This window comes from Mytilus californianus, unplaced genomic scaffold, assembly GCF_021869535.1.
Source record: "Mytilus californianus isolate M0D057914Y unplaced genomic scaffold, xbMytCali1.0.p SCAF_11, whole genome shotgun sequence".
NCBI classification, from domain to species: domain Eukaryota; kingdom Metazoa; phylum Mollusca; class Bivalvia; order Mytilida; family Mytilidae; genus Mytilus; species Mytilus californianus.
Genome location: NW_026262593.1, coordinates 16,063,228 through 16,088,794, shown reverse-complemented (window position 1 = coordinate 16,088,794; position 25,567 = coordinate 16,063,228). Strand labels below are relative to the sequence as shown.

General features: G+C 31.6%; 1 protein-coding gene across 5 annotated transcripts in view; it reads left to right on the top strand.

Annotated features, from left to right (window-relative positions):
• Nucleotides 1-25,241, top strand: part of LOC127719662 (beta-1,3-galactosyltransferase 5-like) — a 115,538-nt gene extending 90,297 nt beyond the window's left edge. For 4 of the 5 annotated variants that reach the window (XM_052225895.1, XM_052225893.1, XM_052225892.1 and 1 more), the window contains exon 2: nt 22,703-25,241. In XM_052225895.1, coding sequence (XP_052081855.1) covers nt 22,740-23,873 — 1,134 coding nt within the window. In that variant the 5' untranslated portion in view covers nt 22,703-22,739 and the 3' untranslated portion in view covers nt 23,874-25,241. Of the gene's footprint in view, nt 1-7,152; nt 7,397-22,702 lie in introns of those variants that run through there. The other variant, XM_052225891.1, reaches the window with a different exon arrangement.
• The last annotated feature ends 326 nt before the right edge of the window (nt 25,242-25,567 follow it).

Below are 25,567 nucleotides of genomic sequence, written 5' to 3'. Positions count from 1 at the left end.
AAGACTCGACATAATCTCGACAGTACTTAACTGTACTCGACTTTGGTCTCAACTGTACTTAATAAGTCTGATTAAGTACTTGATAATTTTGGTATAGTCTGAATATGGTGTCGACAGTCACGACCAGTCTCGGCTCAGTCTTGACCAGTCTCGGCTCAGTCTTGACCAGTCTCGACCTGTCTGGACTCAGTCTCGACCTTTAAATTAAGTCTAGACTGGTTTGAATCAGCCTATCTATCTCAATTATATATTGATCTTTCAAAATCAATAAGATCAATATATAATTGAGGAAGCTGTACCGTTTAAGAAAATTCAAGTTGATTTGGAAAAGTTATAAAAAATTTGAAGATGACGATCTGAATTAAGTCCGAACTAAAAATTCTAGCTTTTTTACCTATTAATTAAATCCTTAAATTTGACAGCAAAACACCAAACTACCAAACAACCTGGCATTCTGTAAGCTCAATTTATAATTGAGATAGCTGTACAGTTTGAAAATCCAAGTTGATTTGAACAAATTATAGTAATAATTAAAGGTGACTATCTGAATTTAATCAGAACTGAACAGTCTAGCTTTGCCTATTAGTTAAATATTTTAATTTGACAGCAATGAACCAAACTACCAAATAACCTGGAATTTTGTAAGATCAATACATAATTGAGATAAATGGGCTGATTCAGACCAGTCTACACTTAATTTAAAGGCCAAGACTGAGTCGAGACAGGTCGAGACAGGTCGAGACTGGTCAAGACTGAGCCGAGACTGGTCGAGACTGGTTGAGACCATATTCAGACTATACCAAAATTATCGATTACTTAATCAGACTTATAAAGTAAAGTCGAGACCAAAGTCGAGTACAGTTAAGTACAGGTAAGTACTGTCGAGATTATGACGAGTCTTGTCAAGTAAAATCTGCCCTTACTGGTCGAGCACAAAAAATGGTCTTTTCAGACGCTGCGAAGTTTGTAGTGGACGGTAAAAAAAAAATATTTACTATTATCTGAAATTTCAGATAAATTCCAGGAAAATACAATTTGTCTTCAATCTTAGAAAAAAAGGGTACCCACAAAAATTAGTGAATCCATAGTATAAAAACCCATTAATATACAATAGTTGCCATAGAAATGTATGACTGGATCAAAATGTCGAAAAACAGAGACACTGTAACCACCAATCAAATTGTTTACACAATTGTAGAGGGAATGAAGACGTTCTTCACATCCTAAATGTGATATTTTAGATATAGATAAAGGCAACAGTAGTATACCGCTGATCGAAACTCATAAATCGATAGAAATAAAAACAAATCCGTGTTACAAACTAAAACTGAGGGAAACGCATCAAATATAAGAGGAGAACAACGACAACAAAAACACAACATTAAAATGTAACACACACAGAAACGAACTATAATATAACAATGGCCATATTCCTGACTTGGTACAGGACATTTTAAGAAAACAATGGTGGCTTGAACCTGGTTTTATGGCAAGCCAAACCTCCCGCTTTTATGGCAACGTCAAACACAACACCAAAACGACAACATCACATGACAGGACCACAATACAAATAAATGGGAGAACATATAGGACAAAGAAACACACGAATAATAGCTAACAAAAGGTACTAGGCTTAAAGTTCAATACGCCAGACGTGCGTCTCGTCCACACAAGTAAAGCATATTAATAGTTAAAATGTGAAAATTTATTTCCGGTGAATAAGAAACAGAGAAGAGGTGAATTAATACATTCTCGTTTGTCATATTTCCCAGATTTGAGCTATATATTAATTAGACTAGTAGATGATGGGTGATAGTTTGATCTTACATTTTTTTTTATAATAGTAACTTAAAACAAAGCACTTGTTACGGTAAAAAAAACAATATACTAGCCAATCAAAAATCTGTCACATTTTGTTGAGTCGGTATTTTTAAGAAAAGACAAATAATTTGACATAAGAAAGAGCAAGAATAAATAGCTGCTGATTTGATATTTAACTAGTTGATTATGATCTCTGCAGGACGACTATAAAATTATTGCAATGCAACTGCTTGACTAAAAAATGTACAATATATCAATCAAAACAAAATCCCATTGCCCAAAAAGTTGCAATAAAAAAGGTTGTATTTTTTTCAAATAGTTGAAGGGATAGTGTTTCCTTACTTGATAATTGAAACGCGATTTAGAAATATTTCTTTATCAACCATTCCTTGTTCGTTGTTCAACCCTTAAAGCCAATGAAGTAATTGTTTCGAGATTATGTTTATTTACATAGAAATTGGAAGAACATGCTATCGATGTATACAAGATATGTACATTTTCAAATATTTTAAGTTTCAAAATTTTCGGTTTCTTTTTTCTTAGTAGTGGAAGGAAGGACTTTTGATGAACTAACTTCTAAGCCTAAATGCATACCTTTCAACAATACCTAACAGTGTTAATCGAAGTAGTTGTTTTTTTACACTAATTGATATACTAGTAAACACTATATTAAATAAGTGCAATAAAATTTATTTATTATTGTTGTTATTGATGGAGAATGCGCATGCACAGTACTACTCAACAAATTGCAAATAAAATTATTGAAGTCTCCTATGTATTAAACTATCAAATTACTATGATGGTTAGAACTATGAATGAAAATTTGATGAACCTTTAAATGGGACAAATTTAAAAATAACATGACATAGAAAATCAAGTAAATTACACCAAGTTGTACAATTAGCAGATTGTTTGTTGTTTGTCATTTATTAATATCAAAATTAGTTTTTTTTTATAATCATTCAGGTCTTAGGAGATAAGACCATAACGTTTAACGCCAAGTGAAATGTATTTCAACGGCGACTACAGTGTTTCTCTCATTACAGATATATATCTCTTCGTTTGTTTCGAATCAAAATTTATGGGAAAACTTCGTTAAGCTACAACAAACAATCACGTGACAGATATTAAGATTAACATCTGCTGATATTAAGTTATCTATATCTTCTTTGTAAACAATCATGATTAAATCTGTAGAAAATGATGAAATGTAACTCTGTCGTCGTTTATCATCATTAATGGTTAGCGGTGACCTTTTTAGACCTTGATATAAAAATTGTACATGGTTGATCGTCATAACAAATATTTTGATTTGCAAGTTTAACACTAGGACTATAATGTTATGTCATATTTAATAGCAAATACTGTCAATATCTGTAATCGATTTTAAAACTAAAAAAATTTAACTAGCCATAATTGTAAAATAAATATATTGATAGCATATTGACTTAACGTTTTTAATGGCTTCAGCGTTTATCGCACAACATACAATTTACAAAAACAAATATTATAATAAACGGAACGACTTTTCCTTCTCTATTGCTTATTATCTTTTTCTTGATTTGGATGTTAACCTATCTCCATTTTACAGAGTATAAAGTCCCAGTCTTCCAACGAAATTAGATTTTCATTGCTAAGACAACGTTACCAAATGCAGATGCTTAACATAAAACAACATCTTGAAATAAGCTGAAAAACATTAAGAATATCAATTGCAGCTTTACAACACCCATCAGTTTCCAAAAAGGAGAAACAAGCAAACGCATTGATTTGAATAATGCAACTTGTTAACCCAAGACAATACGGCTTATTCTTTTGTTCTCTACTTAAATTACGTCTGGTTATTTATAGCAGATACTCAAGGTGCACTGCTATTGAGACTGTACAAAACATGTTTATAAATCTCAATAAATATCAAATCAATGATAAAAAAGAAATTTTATGGATCTTCTATAAAACAAAAAGAATATTTCATATTGGTTTTTGTATTACCATAAGGTTTATTTTTTTGTTGATCTTCTTTTTATTACTTCTGGAAACTTGCAACGACAAGCGTTTACTGTAATTGAGACTATACAAAACTAGTTTTTAACCCGCCAATAAAATTAAGTAATTATTGAAAAAGACATGCCAATAATTCAATACAAAAAAGTAATTCATATCAACTTATTTTATAACACACTATGACTTTATTTTCTTTCGTGGGGTACCACTGTTCTCGTAGGGTTCTTCGTTTCGTGCAATTTGTTGATATATGTTAACCTTTTTTGGCATACAGAAATGAAGTATTTCAAATTTAAGTGATTTTAGCTCAACACTAATCGTTTAGTATGCCCAACGTTCAGACTGTAATAACGTTGAAATACTATTGATATTATAAGATTTTACATTCGAAAAAAACTAAACGTTTGAAAAACCAAAATTATCGATTACTTAATCAGACTTATAAAGTAAAGTCGAGACCAAAGTCGAGTACAGTTAAGTACAGGTAAGTACTGTCGAGATTATGACGAGTCTTGTCAAGTAAAATCTGTGCTCGAGCACAAAAAATGGTCTTTTCAGACGCTGCGAAGTTTGTAGTGGACGGTAAAAAAAAATATTTACTATTATCTGAAATTCAGATAAATTCCAGGGAAATACAATTTGTCTTCAATCTTAGAAAAAAAAGGGTACCCACATAAATTAGTGAATCCATAGTATAAAAACCCATTAATATACAATAGTTGCCATAGAAATGTATGACTGGATCAAAATGTCGAAAAACAGAGACACTGTAACCACCAATCAAATTGTTTACACAATTGTAGAGGGAATGAAGACGTTCTTCACATCCTAAATGTGATATTTTAGATATAGATAAAGGCAACAGTAGTATACCGCTGATCGAAACTCATAAATCGATAGAGATAAAAACAAATCCGGGTTACAAACTAAAACTGAGGGAAACGCATCAAATATAAGAGGAGAACAACGACACAACAAAAAACACAACATTAAAATGTAACACACACAGAAACGAACTATAATATAACAATGGCCATATTCCTGACTTGGTACAGGACATTTTAAGAAAAAAATGGTGGGTTGAACCTGGTTTTGTGGCATGCCAAACCTCCCATTTTTATGGCAACGTCAAACACAACACCAAAACGACAACATCACATGACAGGACCACAATACAAATAAATGGGAGAACATATAGGACAAAGAAACACACGAATAATAGCTAACAAAAGGTACTAGGCTTAAAATTCAATACGCCAGACGTGCGTCTCGTCCACACAAGTATAGCATATTAATAGTTAAAATGTGAAAATTTATTTCCGGTGAATAAGAAACAGAGAAGAGGTGAATTAATACATTCTCGTTTGTCATATTTCCCAGATTTGAGCTATATATTAATTAGACTAGTAGATGATGGGTGATAGTTTGATCTTACATTTTTTTTATAATAGTAACTTAAAACAAAGCACTTGTTACGGTAAAAAAAACAATATACTAGCCAATCAAAAATCTGTCACATTTTGTTGAGTCGGTACTTTTAAGAAAAGACAAATAATTTGACATAAGAAAGAGCAATAATAAATAGCTGCTGATTTGATATTTAACTAGTTGATTATGATCTCTGCAGGACGACTATAAAATTATTGCAATGCAACTGCTTGACTAAAAAATGTACAATATATCAATCAAAACAAAATCCCATTGCCCAAAAAGTTGCAATAAAAAAGGTTGTATTTTTTTCAAATAGTTGAAGGGATAGTGTTTCCTTACTTGATAATTGAAACGCGATTTAGAAATATTTCTTTATCAACCATTCCTTGTTCGTTGTTCAACTCTAAAAGCCAATGAAGTAATTGTTTCGAGATTATGTTTATTTACATAGAAATTGGAAGAACATGCTATCGATGTATACAAGATATGTACATTTTCAAATATTTTAAGTTTCAAAATTTTCGGTTTCTTTTTTCTTAGTAGTGAAAGGAAGGACTTTTGATGAACTAACTTCTAAGCCTAAATGCATACCTTTCAACAATACCTAACAGTGTTAATCGAAGTAGTTCTTTTTTTACACTAATTGATATACTAGTAAACACTATATTAAATAAGTGCAATAAAATTGATTAATATTGTTGTTATTGATGGAGAATGCGCATGCACAGTACTACTCAACAAATTGCAAATAAAATTATTGAAGTCTCCTATGTATTAAACTATCAAATTACTATGATGGTCAGAACTATGAATGAAAATTTGATGAACCTTTAAATGGGACAAATTTAAAAATAAAATGAAACAGAAAATCAAGTAAATTACACCACGTTGTACAATATGCAGATTGTTTGTTGTTTGTCATTTATTAATATCAAAATGATGCAAATATTTTTCTTTATCATTGCCGCCTATTAAAATTAGTTAAGGTACTATCGGGGTCTTCCATCATCTTGGATCGTTAAATAGTAGAAAAAGATTGGTCTAGATTTTTAATAAAACAAGGAAATGTTAAGATAGGATTATAATTCATTTGTAAGACTTTTCAATTATATTTGGAAAATTATGTGATTTAATTTAATTATTACGACTTATTTATAAAAACATAATTTTTTAGAGTGATTAAAACATTTAACCTTAGACTTTAAGGGATTCCGATAATTTTATAAAGGAAATTAATTTTCGGATTTTGTATTATAGCCAGAAAGAAAGTACGATGATCTGTTTTATAGTACGAGAGCGATCTTTTATTTTAAAACTCTGTAATTGAGTTTTCTTTCAGTTTACAAAATAATGCCTTTTGTGCTATGTAATCATAAGAAAATGTTTTTTTTTTTTTTTGACAACCTGTAGAATGAAAACAAGTTCCAAGATAAATACTTTTATCATATATTTGAAAATAACTCGATATGAACTACATTCTGGGTAAGTGTGAACAGTGTTGTCAGTTTTTTAATTCCTCCATACTACCTTAAGAATGGTTTCTTTCGGGTACTTAGAATTCATTGTATATTGCAACTAGTTGTGTTTTTTCCTAAATATAGTAACAAAGCTATATTTTGTGCAATGTCAATTCCATCATGGATCACTTTTTCACAATAAGGGGTTCATTTAGGGATGAAAATAAGTTTGAAATCTGTGTTACAATTCAAAAAGCTATTACTGTGGTAATTTAATTTGCAGTATAAAAACAATATTAGGCCAATGTCAGAAAAATATAAACTTTTTTGTATTATCCACAAAACTGGGGAAGGCCGCGGTACAAGCACGTCCTTCCTCAGTTTTTCGGCCTCATACAAAAAAGTTTATATTTTTCTGACATTGGCCTAATATTGTATATATATTAAAAAGGAATAATTACTGCCAATTATATACTTGTGAAATGAAGCAGTATTTGCAAAACCTTGTGACCAGGTATTTTAAAGATTTTACAAACGATCATGGTTATTGGAAGTTAAATAGACACCTTGTGAATGGAAGTATCATACTACTAATTTGTCAGTAGCAATTTAAGTAGTTTCATATACAAATACAAACAACCTGTTATGTGGACATACCCCGAAATAACTAAAATGCCTATTTGGTAAGTACAATATTAAAAGATATACAAAAGTAGACAGGGAAATACTCATTTAAGTGAATGGAATCAACATTCAATATTTTAACATAACATTTCAAAATCGATGCATATACGGTACATGAATGAATATTATTAAATCAATAAGTATGTATTGGATTCAAGTAAATGTTCTCATTGGTAAACTTTGGATTTGCTGTCTATCAGCCATTTTAATAAAATTTGTAATCCCTTTGACCAGTTAGATAATATAAATAACTACCTATATAAATGATGGAAAATTTTCGAGGCGTTCAGAGGATATCGAGTGGCCCATAGACACTTCCAAAACTCGCCAATATATGAGCGTGAACCCCTTATGGGATTTACGCAAAAAAGTGTAACAGGTAACTATAGGATCTTCATAAATAAGCAAATTTTAATCCGAATAGAAAGTTACAAAAGCCTCAGGTTTGACAAGATGTGAAAAAGTTCTAGACATAAAACCAACTACAACAATGATCAAAAACAGCAGTCTGCATCGAGTACAAATATTCATTTCTGTTCTGCTGATTATTACTGTGACAACCTTTTGGGAATTTATAACCACCAGTTTGTGATAACGTATATAGATGTTAATTTGGGATAAAATAATCCTGGAATTTTAACATATATTTAGGAATATTTGTGAAGTTGCATATTATATAGTTGATAAATTGATTTTCGCCGTACTTCTTCTTTTAAGATTTATTTCTATTTTTTCCATTTCTATTTATATTTGTTTTTCTTCTTAAAATTATTGAAAAAAAGTGTCTGCCATCGAAGAAATTTAAAGGTTTACAATTGGTATGGACGATTGTATATTTTTCAACAAACGTTTGATACGCTCTATTTACTGTTTTGTTCATAGTTATAATATAGAGATAGGTCCGTCACCTTGTAATAATGAACAATTAAAAAGAATAGATCTTCAAAGTTTAAGACTAATATCAAAATCAATAATTCTTTTATTGGATACTAAATGAATTTAAACAGACATCATGGGTTGAGTGTTTTAAAAAGTAAACATTAATTTAATTTTCATCAACAAAAATTAATCACATCTCATTTGGTTAAAGCATGTGTAAAAGTTTATACAATAGACATTGCTTATATAAACGGGACTCATGGATATGAATTTATAGTACTTTACATTCCATTTCTATTATTATATTACATTTGTTGATCTTTGCTGTAGTTTATGTCAAAAAAAAAAGGGAAAAAAAACCAAGAGTTTTGTACATAAAATCATATAAATCGATTGCAAATATTATTACAATTTCTTGATAAATGTTTTTTAGTTATGATGTTTCTTTTGTAAGTCAGGTTAGATATTGTGCTATGTCTTATCGTTTGTGATTTGAATTCTGTATTTTGGGTACATTTCACATATGTCTTATTTGTCAATATAGTCGAGTTACTCGTGTTTCGTCAACAGTGTTATTGTTTTATGTTGTTTGTTTTTCAAGTGTATTTATTGTTTGGTCTTACATGATCTTGCCTTATATTACAGTTATTTTATTCTTATTTTCTATATGTATGTAAAAGTTAAGACAATTAATCAGCTATTTCATTTATATGATTTTTAGTTTAAAGCAACTATATGCACAGGTTTATTTTTGAATACACAGTTTTGACATGGTTAAAAAATGCAAATAATAATACCATTACAAACACAATTCTATTTTAGTATTCTAGTCATGGTTAGAAAATAAATAAAATAACATCATTACAAACTCAATTTTATATTCTTGTACGTGTCTACAATAAAACACGTCACAAAAAATACGTCACTTTTTGTGGCGTTGATACATTCATGTGACGCACAGTTTATAATTCGTTTGTGTCCTGGTGTGCTGTCGTGGATTCATAGGAGGTGCCCGTTGTTATTCTGTGGTTAACATGTTGTAATTTACTATTATATTATTTATTAATGTGTTTCTCTGTCCTGAGTGTTCTTCGGTTTATTTGTACTGTATTCCTGTCACGTAACGTTGTCATTTTAGCTGTATTTTTAACATAGTCATACAAGCGGGAGGTTTGGCTAGCCATAAAACCAGGTTCAACCCACCATTTTTTCTTAAAATGTCATGTACCAAGTCAGGAATATGGCATTAGTTATCAAATAGTCCGTTTCTATGTATGTTGGCGTTTTTTGTTTTTGTTTTTGTTTTTGTTTTTGTTTTTTTTTTGCAGTTCAGTGTTTCTGTTGTTCCGTTGTTTTCCTCGTATAATTGATGTGTTTCCCTCGGTTTTGGTTTGTTACCTGGATTTGTTTTCGCATAATCGATTTATGAGTATTGAACAGCGGTATACTACTGTTGCCCTTATATTGTATTAAAGGCATACAATTGTCTTAAATCATGGTATGTTAAGGCCCTCAAAATAAGTCAAATATACATAATAAAATGGAGAATAGAAATAGGGAATGTGTTAGAAAGACAACAACCCGACCAAAGAGCAGAAAACAGCCGAAGGCCACCAATGGGTCTTCAACACAGCGAGAAAATCCCGCAACCGGAGGCGTGCTTCTGCTGGCCTATGTATACAATAAAGGCAACAGTAGTATACCGCTGTTCGAAACTCATAAATCGATAGAGATAAAAACAAATCCCGGTTACAAACTAAAACTGAGGGAAACGCATCAAATATAAGAGGAGAACAACGACACAACAAAAACACAACATTAAAATGTAACAAACACAGAAACGAACTATAATATAACAATGGCCATTTTCCTGACTTGGTACAGGACATTTTAAGAAAAAAATTGTGGGTTGAACCTGGTTTTGTGGCATGCCAAACCTCCCGCTTTTATGGCAACGTCAAACACAACACCAAAACGACAACATCACATGACAGGACCACAATACAAATAAATGAGAGAACATATAGGACAAAGAAACACACGAATAATAGCTAACAAAAGATACTAGGCTTAAAATTCAATACGCCAGACGTGCGTCTCGTCCACACAAGACCAACCAGTGACGCTAAGATGAAAAAAGTTTGAAAGCCAAAACAAGTACAAAGCTGAAGAGCACCGAGGACCAAAACTTCCAAAAAGTTGCGCCCAACATGGCCAGGGTATTCTGCCTGGGACAAGAACATCCTTATTATTTAGAATAATTTATAATTTTGCAAACAGTAAATTTTATAAAATGACTATATAATAGATATACATGATAAAACCGAAGTGGGACTAATTATTTTAATATATACAATGTATACAACATACGATAAATATGCATTATATGCACAAATAAATACATTCACATATCATTATCCACAGCCTATGCTTCAACAAAAACAGCTGTGCATGTACTGATTTTGTGTCATGGATTAATACCCCAGATCCTTTGTTTCACTATTACAGAATTCAGTTATATAAAATATATTTATCTTTACCCAACTTAGACAATTGCATGCTTAGCAAACTGGAAATTTATTTATATTGATGTTGATAAATTATTAAAAATTAGAAAATTTCATAAAGAATGTTGTCAGTATCTCTATCGTCACTTTTTTTTTCTAATGACACTCCGCCTGACTTCGGATAAGTTGATATGTGTCTCAGTTGATCAATAAGGTATGATAAAGTCTGGTTTCATAAATGATATTTTACTAAATAAGGCAATTCTTATAATTATACTGTTATTATTTTGAATCGATTAATCTGAATGACTGAAAATTTCCTAATCTAATGTTGGTAACTAAGGGAAGTCGCCATCTTGTTTTGGTAAATTAGCTTTTCGGCAGCTTTATTAGATTTTGGACTTTTGAATATTTTGGCCTTGAGCATCAATAAAAAGAAATTGAACCTCTGAAAGACATGTTTTGTTGGGGTCAAATACCGTTGAGTGCCAAGGGTTAGGACTTCGATTTGAAATTTTGAAAGGAAGCGTAAGAATGTGCTACATCGTCTTCTTCTTCGTGTCTTTCATCAAAGTTAGAAACTGTATACTTTACTCAGTGCTGCTGAAAAAAGATAGTCTATTCAAAGGTATTTGCAATTCAAACAAACTCCGATATAGAATTAAACTGTATATACAAGCTATGCCGACTTTTTCCCTTCAGAGCATGACTGAATCCCTCTATTGTATCAGCCGAAGTGACTTTAGATGGTGGTTGATTCCATTCCATGATGGTCTGGGTTAGAATTATTGTCCATTGGCATCGGTGTATATTCTTTCTCGATTAAAAACAACCTTTACCTCAGGTTAGGCTTTCATTCTAGATCAAGTATTCATGTCTGTCTATATTTATTAGTTCATTGTGTATTTGAAGCATCATATGGAATATGTTAGGTTGCCTGTCTGTATTTTTTTGTTCATTGAGTATTTGAAGCTACATACGGAATATGTTAGATTGCCTTCGTTCGTCGATGCTTTCTCATTGTAATTGTTTCGCCATGTTTGTGTGACACTGTCAGATATTCTGTCCCATGTTAGAGTTGTCTTTTTGACATTGTTTTACATCCCCCTTTTTTTTTATTAATTTTTTATTCATATTGTGTCATAGAACAAATTTATTCGTTCAGTGTATGTTTACTTGTTTCTGTTAATTTGTCTTTTTTGATCGAGTTAGTCCATTTTAATTGATATTTTATAGTGTGTCTTTCTATGTTGTAATGTTACACTACTGTTTCAGGTTAGGTTGAAGTTTGGCGCCTGTTAAAACGTTTAAACCCGCTGCATTGGTTTGCACCTGTCCTAAATCAGGAGCCTGTTGTTCAATGGTTGTCGTTTGCTGACGTGGTTCATAAGTGTTTCTCGTTTCTCGTTTTTTATATAGATCAGACCGTTGGTTTTCCAGTTTGAATTGTTTTACACTAGTCAGTTTGGAGCCCTTTATAGCTTCCTGTTCGGTGAGCCAAGGCTCCGTGTTAAAAGCCGTACTTTGACCTATAGTTGTTTACGTTTTACACATTGTGACTTGGATGGAGAGTTGTCTCATTGGCACTCATACCACATCTTCTTATTTCTACTTCCCATGAATGTCTATGCTGTTACTTAAAAAGTTAAGCATATTGGGAATTATCCGCCAAAACCGAATAATTCCCAATATATTCTTTGCCTACAATATGGTCTATATGTCTGTCCATGGATAAGTTGTTTACTAATGGTTACGCCAAGGTATTTGCTGGATTCTATATTGTCAAGTGTTGAAATCTTGAAGCAGCTATGAAGCGTGTCTGGATGAGACGATATGGATTTTGCACATTGTTGAAGTGTTGATCAATTCATATTAGTTATGGCAGTTTATACAGAAAAATCAAGGTCATAAATACATTTCGTTTTATCATAACTTTTTATAAAGGTAAAGACGACACAGATGATTACTTTTACAAGCATGTCCTCTCCACATATCATGTAATGTCTTCGGACAAAGGACACATTAGGTTCCAGTTCAATTTATGCGTTAGCTTATATTTGGTTTTATACACATAGAAGAATTTTACGTCGCTTATTTGCTGTTTATTGTTCATCTCCTGTTATTATATGTAGTATTGTGTTGCGTCATATGATTGTTTAAAAAAACTTGCAGGTGAATTATTCATCAGTTTTGTTGTAGAAATCAATAAAATAAACATGAGTTCGATTCAAAATAAAATGCAACTAACATATTTCAGATCAGAATTTCTCGTTTATATATAGATATATAAATACGAATGTATATGTTTACGTTTTATTTTATTCCAATACTTTGTTTTTCTTTATTTTCAAAAAATATCCCCATTTCTTCAATATTTACGTAGCATAGGTTTTGGTCATAGTATGGGAGGACATTATTTGTTCCTCGCGCGACGCCTCAAAGGTGACATAAAAATACAGGGCTTCCGTCCATCCATCCGTTCGAGTGCTCGTCCGTGTGCTTGTAAGCGCTGTCATTTGTACAATTTATGCAAATTTTTTATCAGACATTTTCAAAGGTTTATATTAGCAATGTCTCGGACAAGTTCGAAAATCAGTGGTGATCAACTATTTTTAAAAGAGTAATGTTTGTTGTGAATATTGATTATATGGAAAATTGTATTGAAACGATCTCACATGTACAGTCCTTGGCAGATTTTCATCAAACTTATATCAAAGGTTTATATCACCAATGTGTCAGACAAATTCGAAAATGATTGACGATCAACATTTTTCAAAACAGTTATGTCCCTTGGAAATATTAGTTATATGACAAATTGCATTGCAAAAGCTCTGATGTGTACAATTCTTGTAAGATTGTTATCAACATTATTTCAAAGATTTAAGTCAGTAATGTCTAGGACTATTTGAAAATGAGTGACAAATAACTATTTTTAAAAGAGTTATGCCCATGTAAAAATTAGTTATATGAATAATTTCATTGTAAACACTTTCAAGTTCACCACTTATTCGGCGGTCAGAAAGAACATACAAAAGTAGTACATATTTTAAACAAAATAGTTCCTACGCATAGCTGTAACTTTATCAATAAACGCATAGCTGTAACTTTATCAATAAGTAAAATATTTGGGTAATTTTGGTATCAAATGAAAGCTTAAGGACTTAACTGTAGAACCCTTGTTCAAAGCTTCTTTTGAATATTAAAAAAAAACTATATGAAATTAAGACAGGAGGGCATATTTGCCCTGTTCCTCAGAAAAGAGGTACCTGTTTTGTACTACCCTACTTCAGGGAACTAGTGCGCTCGAATGTGCAATTAAAGTTGTGTTGATTTTTTCAACACAAGTCAGGATAAGGTATAGTTTTGACATTAAATGATTACCACTTTATTTAAACTTTATACAAAATAGTTATGAATGTATGAAGTTGTAGAATATAACATAATAAGCAAGGGGGCTATGCTTTAGTCGTATTATTCCTATACTTGAACAGAATTGTTTCCAGTTTACGAGAACAATATTTTACTTAGAAAATGAAAAAAATAAATATCATTACCACTATCCCATTGTTATGTGCTCACATTTTTAACCGATATAAGAAATTTGAGAGATTTATTTTTAAAATAAATGAAGGCATGGATTAAAGACTTCCTTTAGTTCCGTTTGTTATATTAACAATTTTTACACAAAAAGAGTTAATGTCAATGATAAACAGAGGTAAATCTAGAACAAATTCAATCATTTTCCTATTGCATAACTTTTGAGGGATGTTGGGGTTACAAACTTATTCATCAATTATAAATTCTAATCGAAGCAGGAAATACAAGTAAATAATTTATCATTTTTGTTCCGACACTCTTGCTGATATCCTCTGGTGACTATAAGTTAGGAGGTTTTTTTCTTTTTTATGGCAAAATCATGTTGTTCAAAAACTAAATTTTGCTCCCTTCAATATAGTGAATGGAAAAATTGTTTACATTCACAAAAACTAATTAGTTCTTTAATTTGTTAAGACGTATTAAATAGACTTCAGAGGTATACAAAAAGAAATATAATACTAGTCAACATGTGAGCGTATTGTATCCAATTGATCAAAATTAAAGTGCTCTATCTAGCATGTGTTCCAATACAAATTATTCAGATAGTACACAAACATGTTTTGAAATTTTCATAGTTACATTAATTGATTTTTGCAGAATGTACTTATTCCATGTCATATATAACACTATTTGACTAAAAGTAATTTAAAATGGTTTATAAATGGGTTATTGGGAGAAAATCAAATTGTATTGACTTCCAAATGCAGCATTTTTTAAAAACCCCTTCTATATCTATAGACTGTTTGGCTATAAGATTTAGGGCCTTTTTTCGCTGCTTTTTTATACTCGAGTGATCAATATTTGAATGAAATGTTGTTTCTCAACTTTTGAACTGTTTCTTTGATTAAACAATTACTTTACAGATTTGCTAGATTTAATAGACAAAATACAATTTGACCCATTTAACATTTAGGTATTTAAAGTATATTTGGAAAGTTGAGTATAACACCCTTTTCACACGACATAAAAAAATATGATTAACGATTTGACAACTATACTGGTTATCGTTAACACATATTCTGGATTAAATGTGTACTTGTTAATCCAGAATCAATCTGAAATTTTATTTTTATTTTCAAATTTAAATATTTTTTCAAGTTCTACTTTTTATTTTTATTTTTTTTTTCTTCTTGTAATTCATCATGTTCATTAGAATCGGAATAACAATACTGAAGTTAATGAGTTTCCGCCGTTAATTCGGATTTGACGGCGGCATGTTATAAGCTACAGTACTGTTCCCTAAATTCAAAGTCTGTAATGAATTATAGAATTTTATGATGGAATACATTTTTACTTCAATCCTTCAATATAAATACTCTCAGCAAAAGACGAAATGATTTACAAAGAAAAAACGATAGAGATAAGCAATGGTGTGTACGCCTTCAATTTAACACGGATTCGAGTTTTTTTCAAATCTTATCTATTCATAAATCATTAATATTAATAAAAAGTCAAAAGTCAAAAAGTCACACTTCTCTACATCCTGAAGAGGTCACAGGAGGACTTAACATTTGAGAGAGAGGTGAAAGGTCTCGAAGAGATTTTCAAACGCATAAATTGAAAACAAACTCACAATGCTTTGACAAAAAACGAAAAACGATGAAAAGACAAACAACAGTACACAAAACACAACATATAAAACTAAAGACTGAGCAACATGAACCCCACCAAAAACCTAAGTTATCACAGATGATATGGAAATGTAAGCAGAGCCTGCTTCAAATGTGACACCACCCGTCGGGTTGCTCATGTAAGTACAAACCCGGTTATAAGTCTAATTCGGTAGTCACATTCGAGGAAAAGACGACGGGATTGTAATTACAACAACTGAAACATTTTGGTCGTCATCTGTGACAGATATTCCATTAGAATCAACCAACTCGTGATGACGTCCGTAAAATTATCGAAGGGATAATTGCAACTTCACCTCTTGGATTTCTTGGTTCAATAGCTTCCTTGTAAACTCTCTTGTCGAATTCGAGATTTGAAAATCGGTTAACTACTGTCGCCTTAAGTTAAATAATTATTCTTAATTAGTTGTGTTATACTACAGAACAACAAAATAAGTTTTTAAACATCAGCATTTAAAGTTGTGAAAACACTGGTCTTTTGATGCCTCAAAATGTAAACTTGCTCAAACAAAATATTTAAAACCTTTTATAAATCAAATAACCTTGTATTTTTTCTAAATAAAGGGGTTTATATTTAAGTGTACATAATCATGATTCATATTGTTATCATTACGTTGACAGATCCTTCATTAATAAATACCAATCATCGATTGATTATCTATCAGTATTGATCCTGATGAAGGTGGCAGAGTATTCACCTGATAATTTGTTGTCGTTGTAAAAATTAAGCGTTTTGTATAATAGAAAAATAAAGGATATGGGGTATCCATTCATGACACAAATCAGTACATGCACAGCAAAAAAAAAAAACACACAAAAAGCAAAAAAACAGCGATTTCATTAAATGATTACCACTTTATTTAAACTTCATACAAAATAGTTATGAATGTATGAAGTTGTAGAATATAACATAATAAGCAAGGGGGCTATGCTTTAGTCGTATTATTCCTATACTTGAACAGAATTGTTTCCAGTTTACGAGAACAATATCTTACTTAGAAAATGAAAAAAATAAATATCATTACCACTATCCCATTGTTATGTGCTCACATTTTTAACCGATATAAGAAATTTGAGAGATTTATTTTTAAAATAAATGAAGGCATGGATTAAAGACTTCCTTTAGTTCCGTTTGTTATATTAACAATTTTTACACAAAAAGAGTTAATGTCAATGATAAACAGAGGTAAATCTAGAACAAATTCAATCATTTTCCTATTGCATAACTTTTGAGGGATGTTGGGGTTACAAACTTATTCATCAATTATAAATTCTAATCGAAGCAGGAAATACAAGTAAATAATTTTAAAAAAAAATCGGTTAACTACTGTCGCCTTAAGTTAAATAATTATTCTTAATTAGTTGTGTTATACTACAGAACAACAAAATAAGTTTTTAAACATCAGCATTTAAAGTTGTGAAAACACTGGTCTTTTGATGCCTCAAAATGTAAACTTGCTCAAACAAAATATTTAAAACCTTTTATAAATCAAATAACCTTGTATTTTTTTCTAAATAAAGGGGTTGATATTTAAGTGTACATAATCATGATTCATATTGTTATCATTACGTTGACAGATCCTTCATTAATAAATACCAATCATCGATTGATTATCTATCAGTATTGATCCTGATGAAGGTGGCAGAGTATTCACCTGATAATTTGTTGTCGTTGTAAAAATTAAGCGTTTTGTATAATAGAAAAATAAAGGATATGGGGTATCCATTCATGACACGAATCATTGTATGCACAGCAAAAAAAAAACACACAAAAAGCAAAAAAACAGCGATTTTATTAGTGTTCTCATCTCAAAGTCGCAGTGATGCCTTTAACACAGAGTCAAAAAACTCTCACCTCACTGCAAGTTTAAGACGGCCCCTAGCACCGGCTCGAGCAGAATTCTTTGCAAAAATAATTTGTATAGACTTTATAAGATGTAACACCACCAAATCTGGCCCGGTCAAAAAAGAACATACTGGAAAGTAGTACATATTTAAAACAAATTAGTTTCTACGCATAGTAGTTTGGTAGACAGACAAGTGACCCACCATGACATTTCCAGGCTTATGGAGATATATATGCATTGTGCGAAAAACGGCGTTTATGTCAAATTCTGTTTACATACAAATTTATTCCTATACTAAATGTCTTGATGCTTTATTAATCAATTAAACGATGTTTGATTGTCGTCTCAAAGTATTTTTGAATAAGGTATAACACTTCACTTTGGTTTCATTTTTTGCTTGCAAGTACAAATATACTTTTTGTGTGAAGTGGAAATACTGTTTCCTGCATATATCGATAAGACTAAATACCACAATAAGCCTGGAAATCACATGGCTGGTCACATATTTCAACAGTCTTACCTTCTATCCGTACACATTGCGCACACCAAATGGTTGACTTGTTTTTGCACTCATATGAAGCAGAAATCATACAGTACATTTTCAAAGACAAGAAGAAAAGACATCTTGCAAGGTCTTTTAATTTCACTTTCAGATAGTATATACTGGTGACCTATCACTCGAAACCCCACATATAAGTGAGTGCCTGAGATTAAGGATACTACCGAAACAAGGAGGTCTTCTTCATATCTTGATCTTTTCCTCAATTTTGACGCAAAATGACAACTTTAAACTAGAATCTATTAGAAACGTGATAATTTCACATCATTTCTAAAAGTAAACTTCCCATTTCTCAGCAGTAACATACCGTCTGCATCATCATATGTCGTTGACATTTCTTAATTGATACTTTACGCTCGTGTATGTTCACACTATACGGAATTCATTAATAGTGATATGCTTCTTATACAGAAACACTGTTCAAACAGAGTAATGAGGATGCAATCGGTACTATATAAGTTTTACGGTCACCATCACAAATGGGTTGATCGATGAGATGTGTCTTAACTTGCTAGATTTTTAGAAATCAGAACAGTCGTCTGATTTTTAATTTTTCCGATTGTGGCTTATTCTTGATTGTAACATTTTGCCCGATTGTTTATTTGTATGGCGGGTGACGCATGCGTAGCTGAAGACGTTTACCCTGTCGACGCCCTGTTCTAATTCTTTTTTAATTTCGTTCAAATCCATCAGGTTTTGTTTGTTTTAACTTGATTGATATCTTCATAATTGATAAATGAAATTTGAATATCAGTAAACTACTGTCACCTTTGTTTACATGATTATTTTTAATTAGCTGTATCCTAGATTTATCAATAATGGACTTATCGTAATCCGTGTTGAAAAATGAAATAGAAATAGATTTACAGAATCGGAGTTATTTCAAGCTTTGAATCTTTCTATTGTTGTAGAACTTGGGGTGTATTTTCTTTTATTTTCTTGTTAGAAAGCCGCTGTGTTATTCACGAATATCTACACTTCTAGGTATTCATGGTGATTACGTAACAACAACTTTGATGCGTTCGTAATAAAGGATCAAAGTATTGGAATCGTTTATAGATGTAAGCATTAGTTGTCATAAATAAACTCATCATAGATACCAGGATTCAAGTTTTGTACGGCAAAATCGCATTTCGTCTACATAAGACTCACCAATGACGCTCAGATAAAAAAATTTGAAAAGGCCAAATAAAGTACGAAGTTGAAGAGCATTGAGGATCCAAAATTCCGAAAGGTTTTGCCAAATACAGCTAAGTTTATCTATTCCTGGGGTAGAAAATCCTAAGTATTTTTCAAAAAAATTAAAGTTTAATAAACAGTTAATTTATAATTATGACCATGTCAATGATAATTCATGTCAACACAGAAGTGCTGACTACTGGGCTGGTGATACTCTCGGGGAGAAAACTCTACCAGCAGTGGCATCGACCCAGTGGTTGTAACTAACTCATTATAGATACCAGGATTCAAATTTTGTACGCCAGTCATGTGTCTCTTTTAAACGCCAGTCATGTGTCTCTTTTAAAAGAGATGATTTCAGCTTCCCAATTGTGAACTTTCTATTTCTTAGCAACATTCCAGAAGCGCCTGCATATATCTCCCAGTTGATACACTATTCCAGGCCTGTATTTCCTATCATGCTTTCCTTGATGGAGGGTTGCTGCTCACTAGGAAGCTATTAATGCAAGAGTTCTAAGTGGTGAAGTTGAAATCATCCCTTCGTAAGTTTTACGGACGCCATCAAAGGTTGGTTGACGTTATGGAATATCCGTTTCACAGATGATAGCGGATATGTTCCTATTGTCGTAACTTCAATCCCGTCCCCTTTTCCCGAATATGACCTAACGAATAAGACTTATTGCCGGGTTTGTACTAACATGAGCAACACGACGGGTGCCACATGTGGAGCAGGATCTGCTTACCCTTCCGGAGCACCTTAGATAACCCCCAGTTTTTGGTAGGGTTCGTGTTGCTCAGTCTTTAGCTTTCTATGTTTTTTTTGTGTACTGTTTGCTTGTTGGTCCTTTTCTTTTTTAGCCATGGCGTTATCAGTTTATTTTCGACTTATGAGTTTGAATGTCCCTCTGGTATCTTTCGCCTCTCTTATAAGATACGGCTTCTACTAAATACAAACATGTACAGACGACATGACAAAGGAGAAGGTACATATAGAAATAAGAAGATGCGGTATGATTACCAATGACACAACATGTATGAATATACTTAATCTATGGGATAACTTCCGCCGATTTTCACAGTGCAGTAGTCTGTCAAATATCAGTATCAATATTGAATTGTGTTTTGCGAATTCCATGTAGGGCTTCAATTTCTTTTATTTCACACAAAACTAGCCTCATTTTGAGATGAAGGCTGCCAATAGAGGTAAAAAACTTTTTTCTTTTTTTCTGCGTGTGATTAATTTTAACAAAAGGTTCAGTTTATATCACTGTTTTTATTTATCAGTATGACTAAAATAGTTTTTGCAGGATTGGAGAATTTTTACTATTTTCGCAATTTCAAGGGCCAAATAATGGCGCTTGTCTTACCTCCTCCTTAAGCTTTCAACCAGTTCAATCTACTGCAAAAACTTAAATCCTTATGTTTTATATTGATTTATCTTTTATGAAACCTTTTTGATAAAGCCAATCAAGAGATTATTTAGGCCTGATCGCTTTACAATATTCTACGTTTGAAAGAGAATGATAATCCCTTTTTATCATGATAAGTACTCGCAAACGCTCGTTCTTAATCATGAAGAAAGGGCTTATCATTCTCTCACATATACAAAGACCAAAAGATAGTATTTTATATTGTTTTAATTTTCTTTTGACATAATTGACATGCGTAATTGCACATAACGAACATACAAATGTACGCCGCGTAAATGAAGATATATTAATAAATACATACAGATCTCCAAAAAAAACAAATAGGTAATCATCGGCCAGTTAAGTGGATTTCTATGAACACAAATAAGAACAATAATACAGGCATATTTTTACATAAACGTCATAACAAACAGAATGAAAACTATCCCATACAATGCCAACGGAAAATCTTAATATAATTTCAAAGCAAATGAAAACAGTGAAACATTTTTTTAATTAAACGAATTAGAGAATTTATGTTTATCCCCTAAACTATGAGAATAATGATTCAATAACAATGGCATGATTCTAACCTTTATCAATAAGTCTACTTAGTCAAAACAAACAGAACAAACCATTCAAAGGATATTTTCTAAATAAAGGCAACAGTAGTATACCGCTGTTCGAAAACTCATAAATCGATAGAGATAAAAACAAATCCGGGTTACAAACTAAAACTGAGGGAAACGCATCAAATATAAGAGGAGAACAACGACACAAGAAAAACACAACTTGTTTTCATTATAAATAATATAACCATAAAAACCCATGTTCGAAATTTTCCATTTTAATAAATTTCTAAAAGTAGGACCATACTTTGCATAAATTGCATACACTTCCGTATAGCCCGGTATCAACTCTAGTATAAAGAGATTCATGTTGATTATGTTTTAATTTCGTTGTTTCATCTTGCATATTTTCTTTCGATAACGTATAAGCGACACAGAATTTCTTTTAGTAGCATAACCTATTTTTGTACGATAAATTAATATTATCAATTACAACTTATTTGAACCCGAGAACACGACGATTGTCACAAGTGAAACAGGAACTAATGACCCTCCCGAACATCTAGTTTCACTCTGGAATTGTTGTGAAACGATTTTTGTAACCATTTTTTTTCTGTGTTGTGGACTTTTGACAGTCTTTCAGTCTTTTTTTTATTTTGGCAAGGTGTTCATCTTTAACTTTTGGGGGTTTGTTTTTGCACCTTTGACATCTTCTTATTTTCTTCCATTAATTAATCTCAATATTTTTAAAATGTTATGACTAGTTTGAGATATTTACATCTTTGTTGATAAAGTGTGTAGTCCTGAAAATATTACCTTCATTGAAATTTGCAGTATCACTGCAAACACGTGTGTATCTATTAAAAACGTTCTTGGGTCTTAAGATTATTCATTACAATAAAGGCCCAATTTTGCGATGAGAGGAGCACAAAAAGTTCCCATTGCAATACATATTCCAAGCACTTTTAAAATGACCAAATATCCAAAACGAATTAGTGTAAACTTTTTTCGTTTTATCATTAGGTTTATTAAACTACGATTCTATTAAATAGAAAGTGTTGGTTAAAGAAAATTTTATGTACATATGATTTAAAACCTTTCATTTTATATCACACTGTTTTTTTTCAGATTTACGTAGTACCTTCACAAATGAAAACCAAACAACATGCATAAGACTATTCAAATGAAGCGGAGGAATTTCAGGCAGGACGTTGTACGCCTGCTTCCATTTATTATTGTACTCGGAATTGTATTCCCAATGTTCTGGTACATATACCCAAACGTCAGATCTTTAACGCTTTATGTGAAACCAATCTTGTTATATGATGCTACAGGTGACACAAAAGTTGTTCTTCAAAAGATTAAAACTTTGACAACTCTTCAACACTTGCACACTAGTACGCAAAAAACTGTTGAACTAATTAAAACTTTACATACTAGTACTAAAAAATCTGTTGGACAAACACAAATAGACAGGCAACAGAAATGTACTGGTTGTTTCTCAGAAAGCTTTAACTTTATCATCAACAATGAGGACATTTGTAAAACAAGAAACGAGTCTATCGATATACTGATTATGATAACATCTTCTCCTCAAAATAAGTTGAGTCGAAACGCTATAAGAGAGACTTGGTTGACGCATACAAAAATGAACAAAGGACATATAAGATACGTATTTCTTCTTGGCGAATCGCCAATGACTAAAGAGTTAGAGAATGAAAACGTCCAAACCAAGGATATTATTTTGGGAAACTTTAAGGACGCGTACAATAATCTCACTTACAAAACATTGATGGGTTATCAATGGGCAACAAAACACTGTAAAAACGCACAGTTCGTTATGAAAACAGATGATGATATGTACGTGCATATTCCTGGACTAATTAGAGTCATAAAGGAAAACAACAATGCTTTACAGACTGCCGTTGGAGGAAGCTGTGCTCATTTGGCACATCCTATACGAGATAAACGGTCAAAATGGTATGCTTCCTTTAAAAGTTATCCACAAACAACATATCCAGGGTTTTGTTCGGGTACTGGATACGTCACCAGTTTGAACGTTGTCACAAAAATAGTGAAAATATCAAAAGATGTTCCGTTTTTTCATCTGGAAGATATTTATGTTGCTTTGTGTATAAAAAAACTTGGATTAAGATTACATCCTATTAACGGTTTTATGCTAGCTTATGATTTTGGCAATTGTAAAAATAACGATAAAAAATTAGTTACTATTCATCAAGTGTCAGTTAGCATGTTGAGACGTATTTGGGAAACACCTTGTACCCCAAATAAAGTATAATTGTACCATGAAAAAATACTCAATATATATAAATAAAGACACCGTTCTATTGTGGAAGACTCCTCATACCCAAATAAGGTACGCAAAACGTACGTGTGGCGTACTAAATTTAAATTCTTGAATCTATGAAGAGTGTATTCATCATAAAAAATTATTAAGTATATATATATATATATATATATATACAGTCACCGTTTTATTGTTGAAGACAACTTATACCAAAATAAGGTATGATTTAACCATAGAATATTTGTCCATACATATATGTAAATATAGACACAATTCTATTGTTGAAGACACCTTCTACTCAAATGAGGAATAACTAAACTATGTGAAAGTGTATTATATACTTTAAACCAACTTAGTTTTGCGGACACTTTATTACGCGTTTAGCTCTTTCTAGCCCAACCGCTGTCAATTGAACTTAGAGTAAGTTGCATTAACGATGACCGAAAAGCAAGGGGAAACATAACATCGGAAAAACAGGTACAAAATCACTTTTTGTGATGAACTCTACCTTTTGGTCCCTTATGATTTAATCAGCTATTCAACGTTTGAATCAAGTTTTGGATTTTCAAATATTTTGGCCAAGAGCATCACTTAAGAGACATTTATTGTCAAAATGCGCATCTGGTGCAGTAAAATTGGTACTGTTAACGTCATTTTACAACGCATAGCGTATCTTTATACCAAAAATATTTGGAACGTATTATTATACCAAAAATATTTGGAACGTATTATTATACCAAAAACATTGTTAAAAAAATTATTGAAATTACACGAGAACATCAATGTTTAGTGAAGATCATAGCGTGCCAAAAAAATAACTTCATAGTGTAATTTGAACATTGATATTGCATACTGTTGATCTACAATAAGTTTCAAAATCACTCAAACCTCATCATACAGTATGTCATGGCTAAGAGCAGTTTTGTTATATTCAAAGGAAACCTTTATTTATTTGGAATAGACTAAGCACTACATTAAAAATCATGATATTGCTTTGTTGACATTGTTGTTGTATGTTAACCATCTTAGCATTAAGGTCCAATGTTTGCTAGATATTGCATACCTTCTGCAGCGGACAACAATTCTCGAGTTCTTGTTTCGAAGATTTAGAACAGGATTGGGACCTCAATTCCAGGTTATAATTAGTCAAACAGCGGCGCTTAATGTTATGTACAGATGAACATGAAAATATTTAAGAAAGCAAAGGAAGTACTTCCGGGAGTGTGATTATGAAAACTGTTTATATGTTTTGTTGACTTTCTAGTTTTATAGTCACAATTTAAGACTTTTATTCATTATCATGCAAGATGTAATTAATGTATCATCCATTTTTGATAAGTAAAGCATTACGTAAATATAGATTTTGTGTTCAAAATGTTTAAAAAAAATCGAAAAAAAAACAAGTAACTTCACAGAATAAAAAGCATATTTACTCGAGATCATGTTATACGATTACTTTGCTGTATAAGACCAATAACCTAAGTATATATATAACTTGCAAGTTCATGAGGTTATAGTTGTCACTATACCAAGACATTTCATTTTTATTCAAAGCCGACCAGTCTTTGCATTTACAAATTGATGCCGCGAACTTAGCTGGAAATGATAAATACCAATTTTCTAGTCTTTATATTGACCTTGGCAAGAAACGAACCGATTACCTTCTGCACTTGAAAGGACCACAT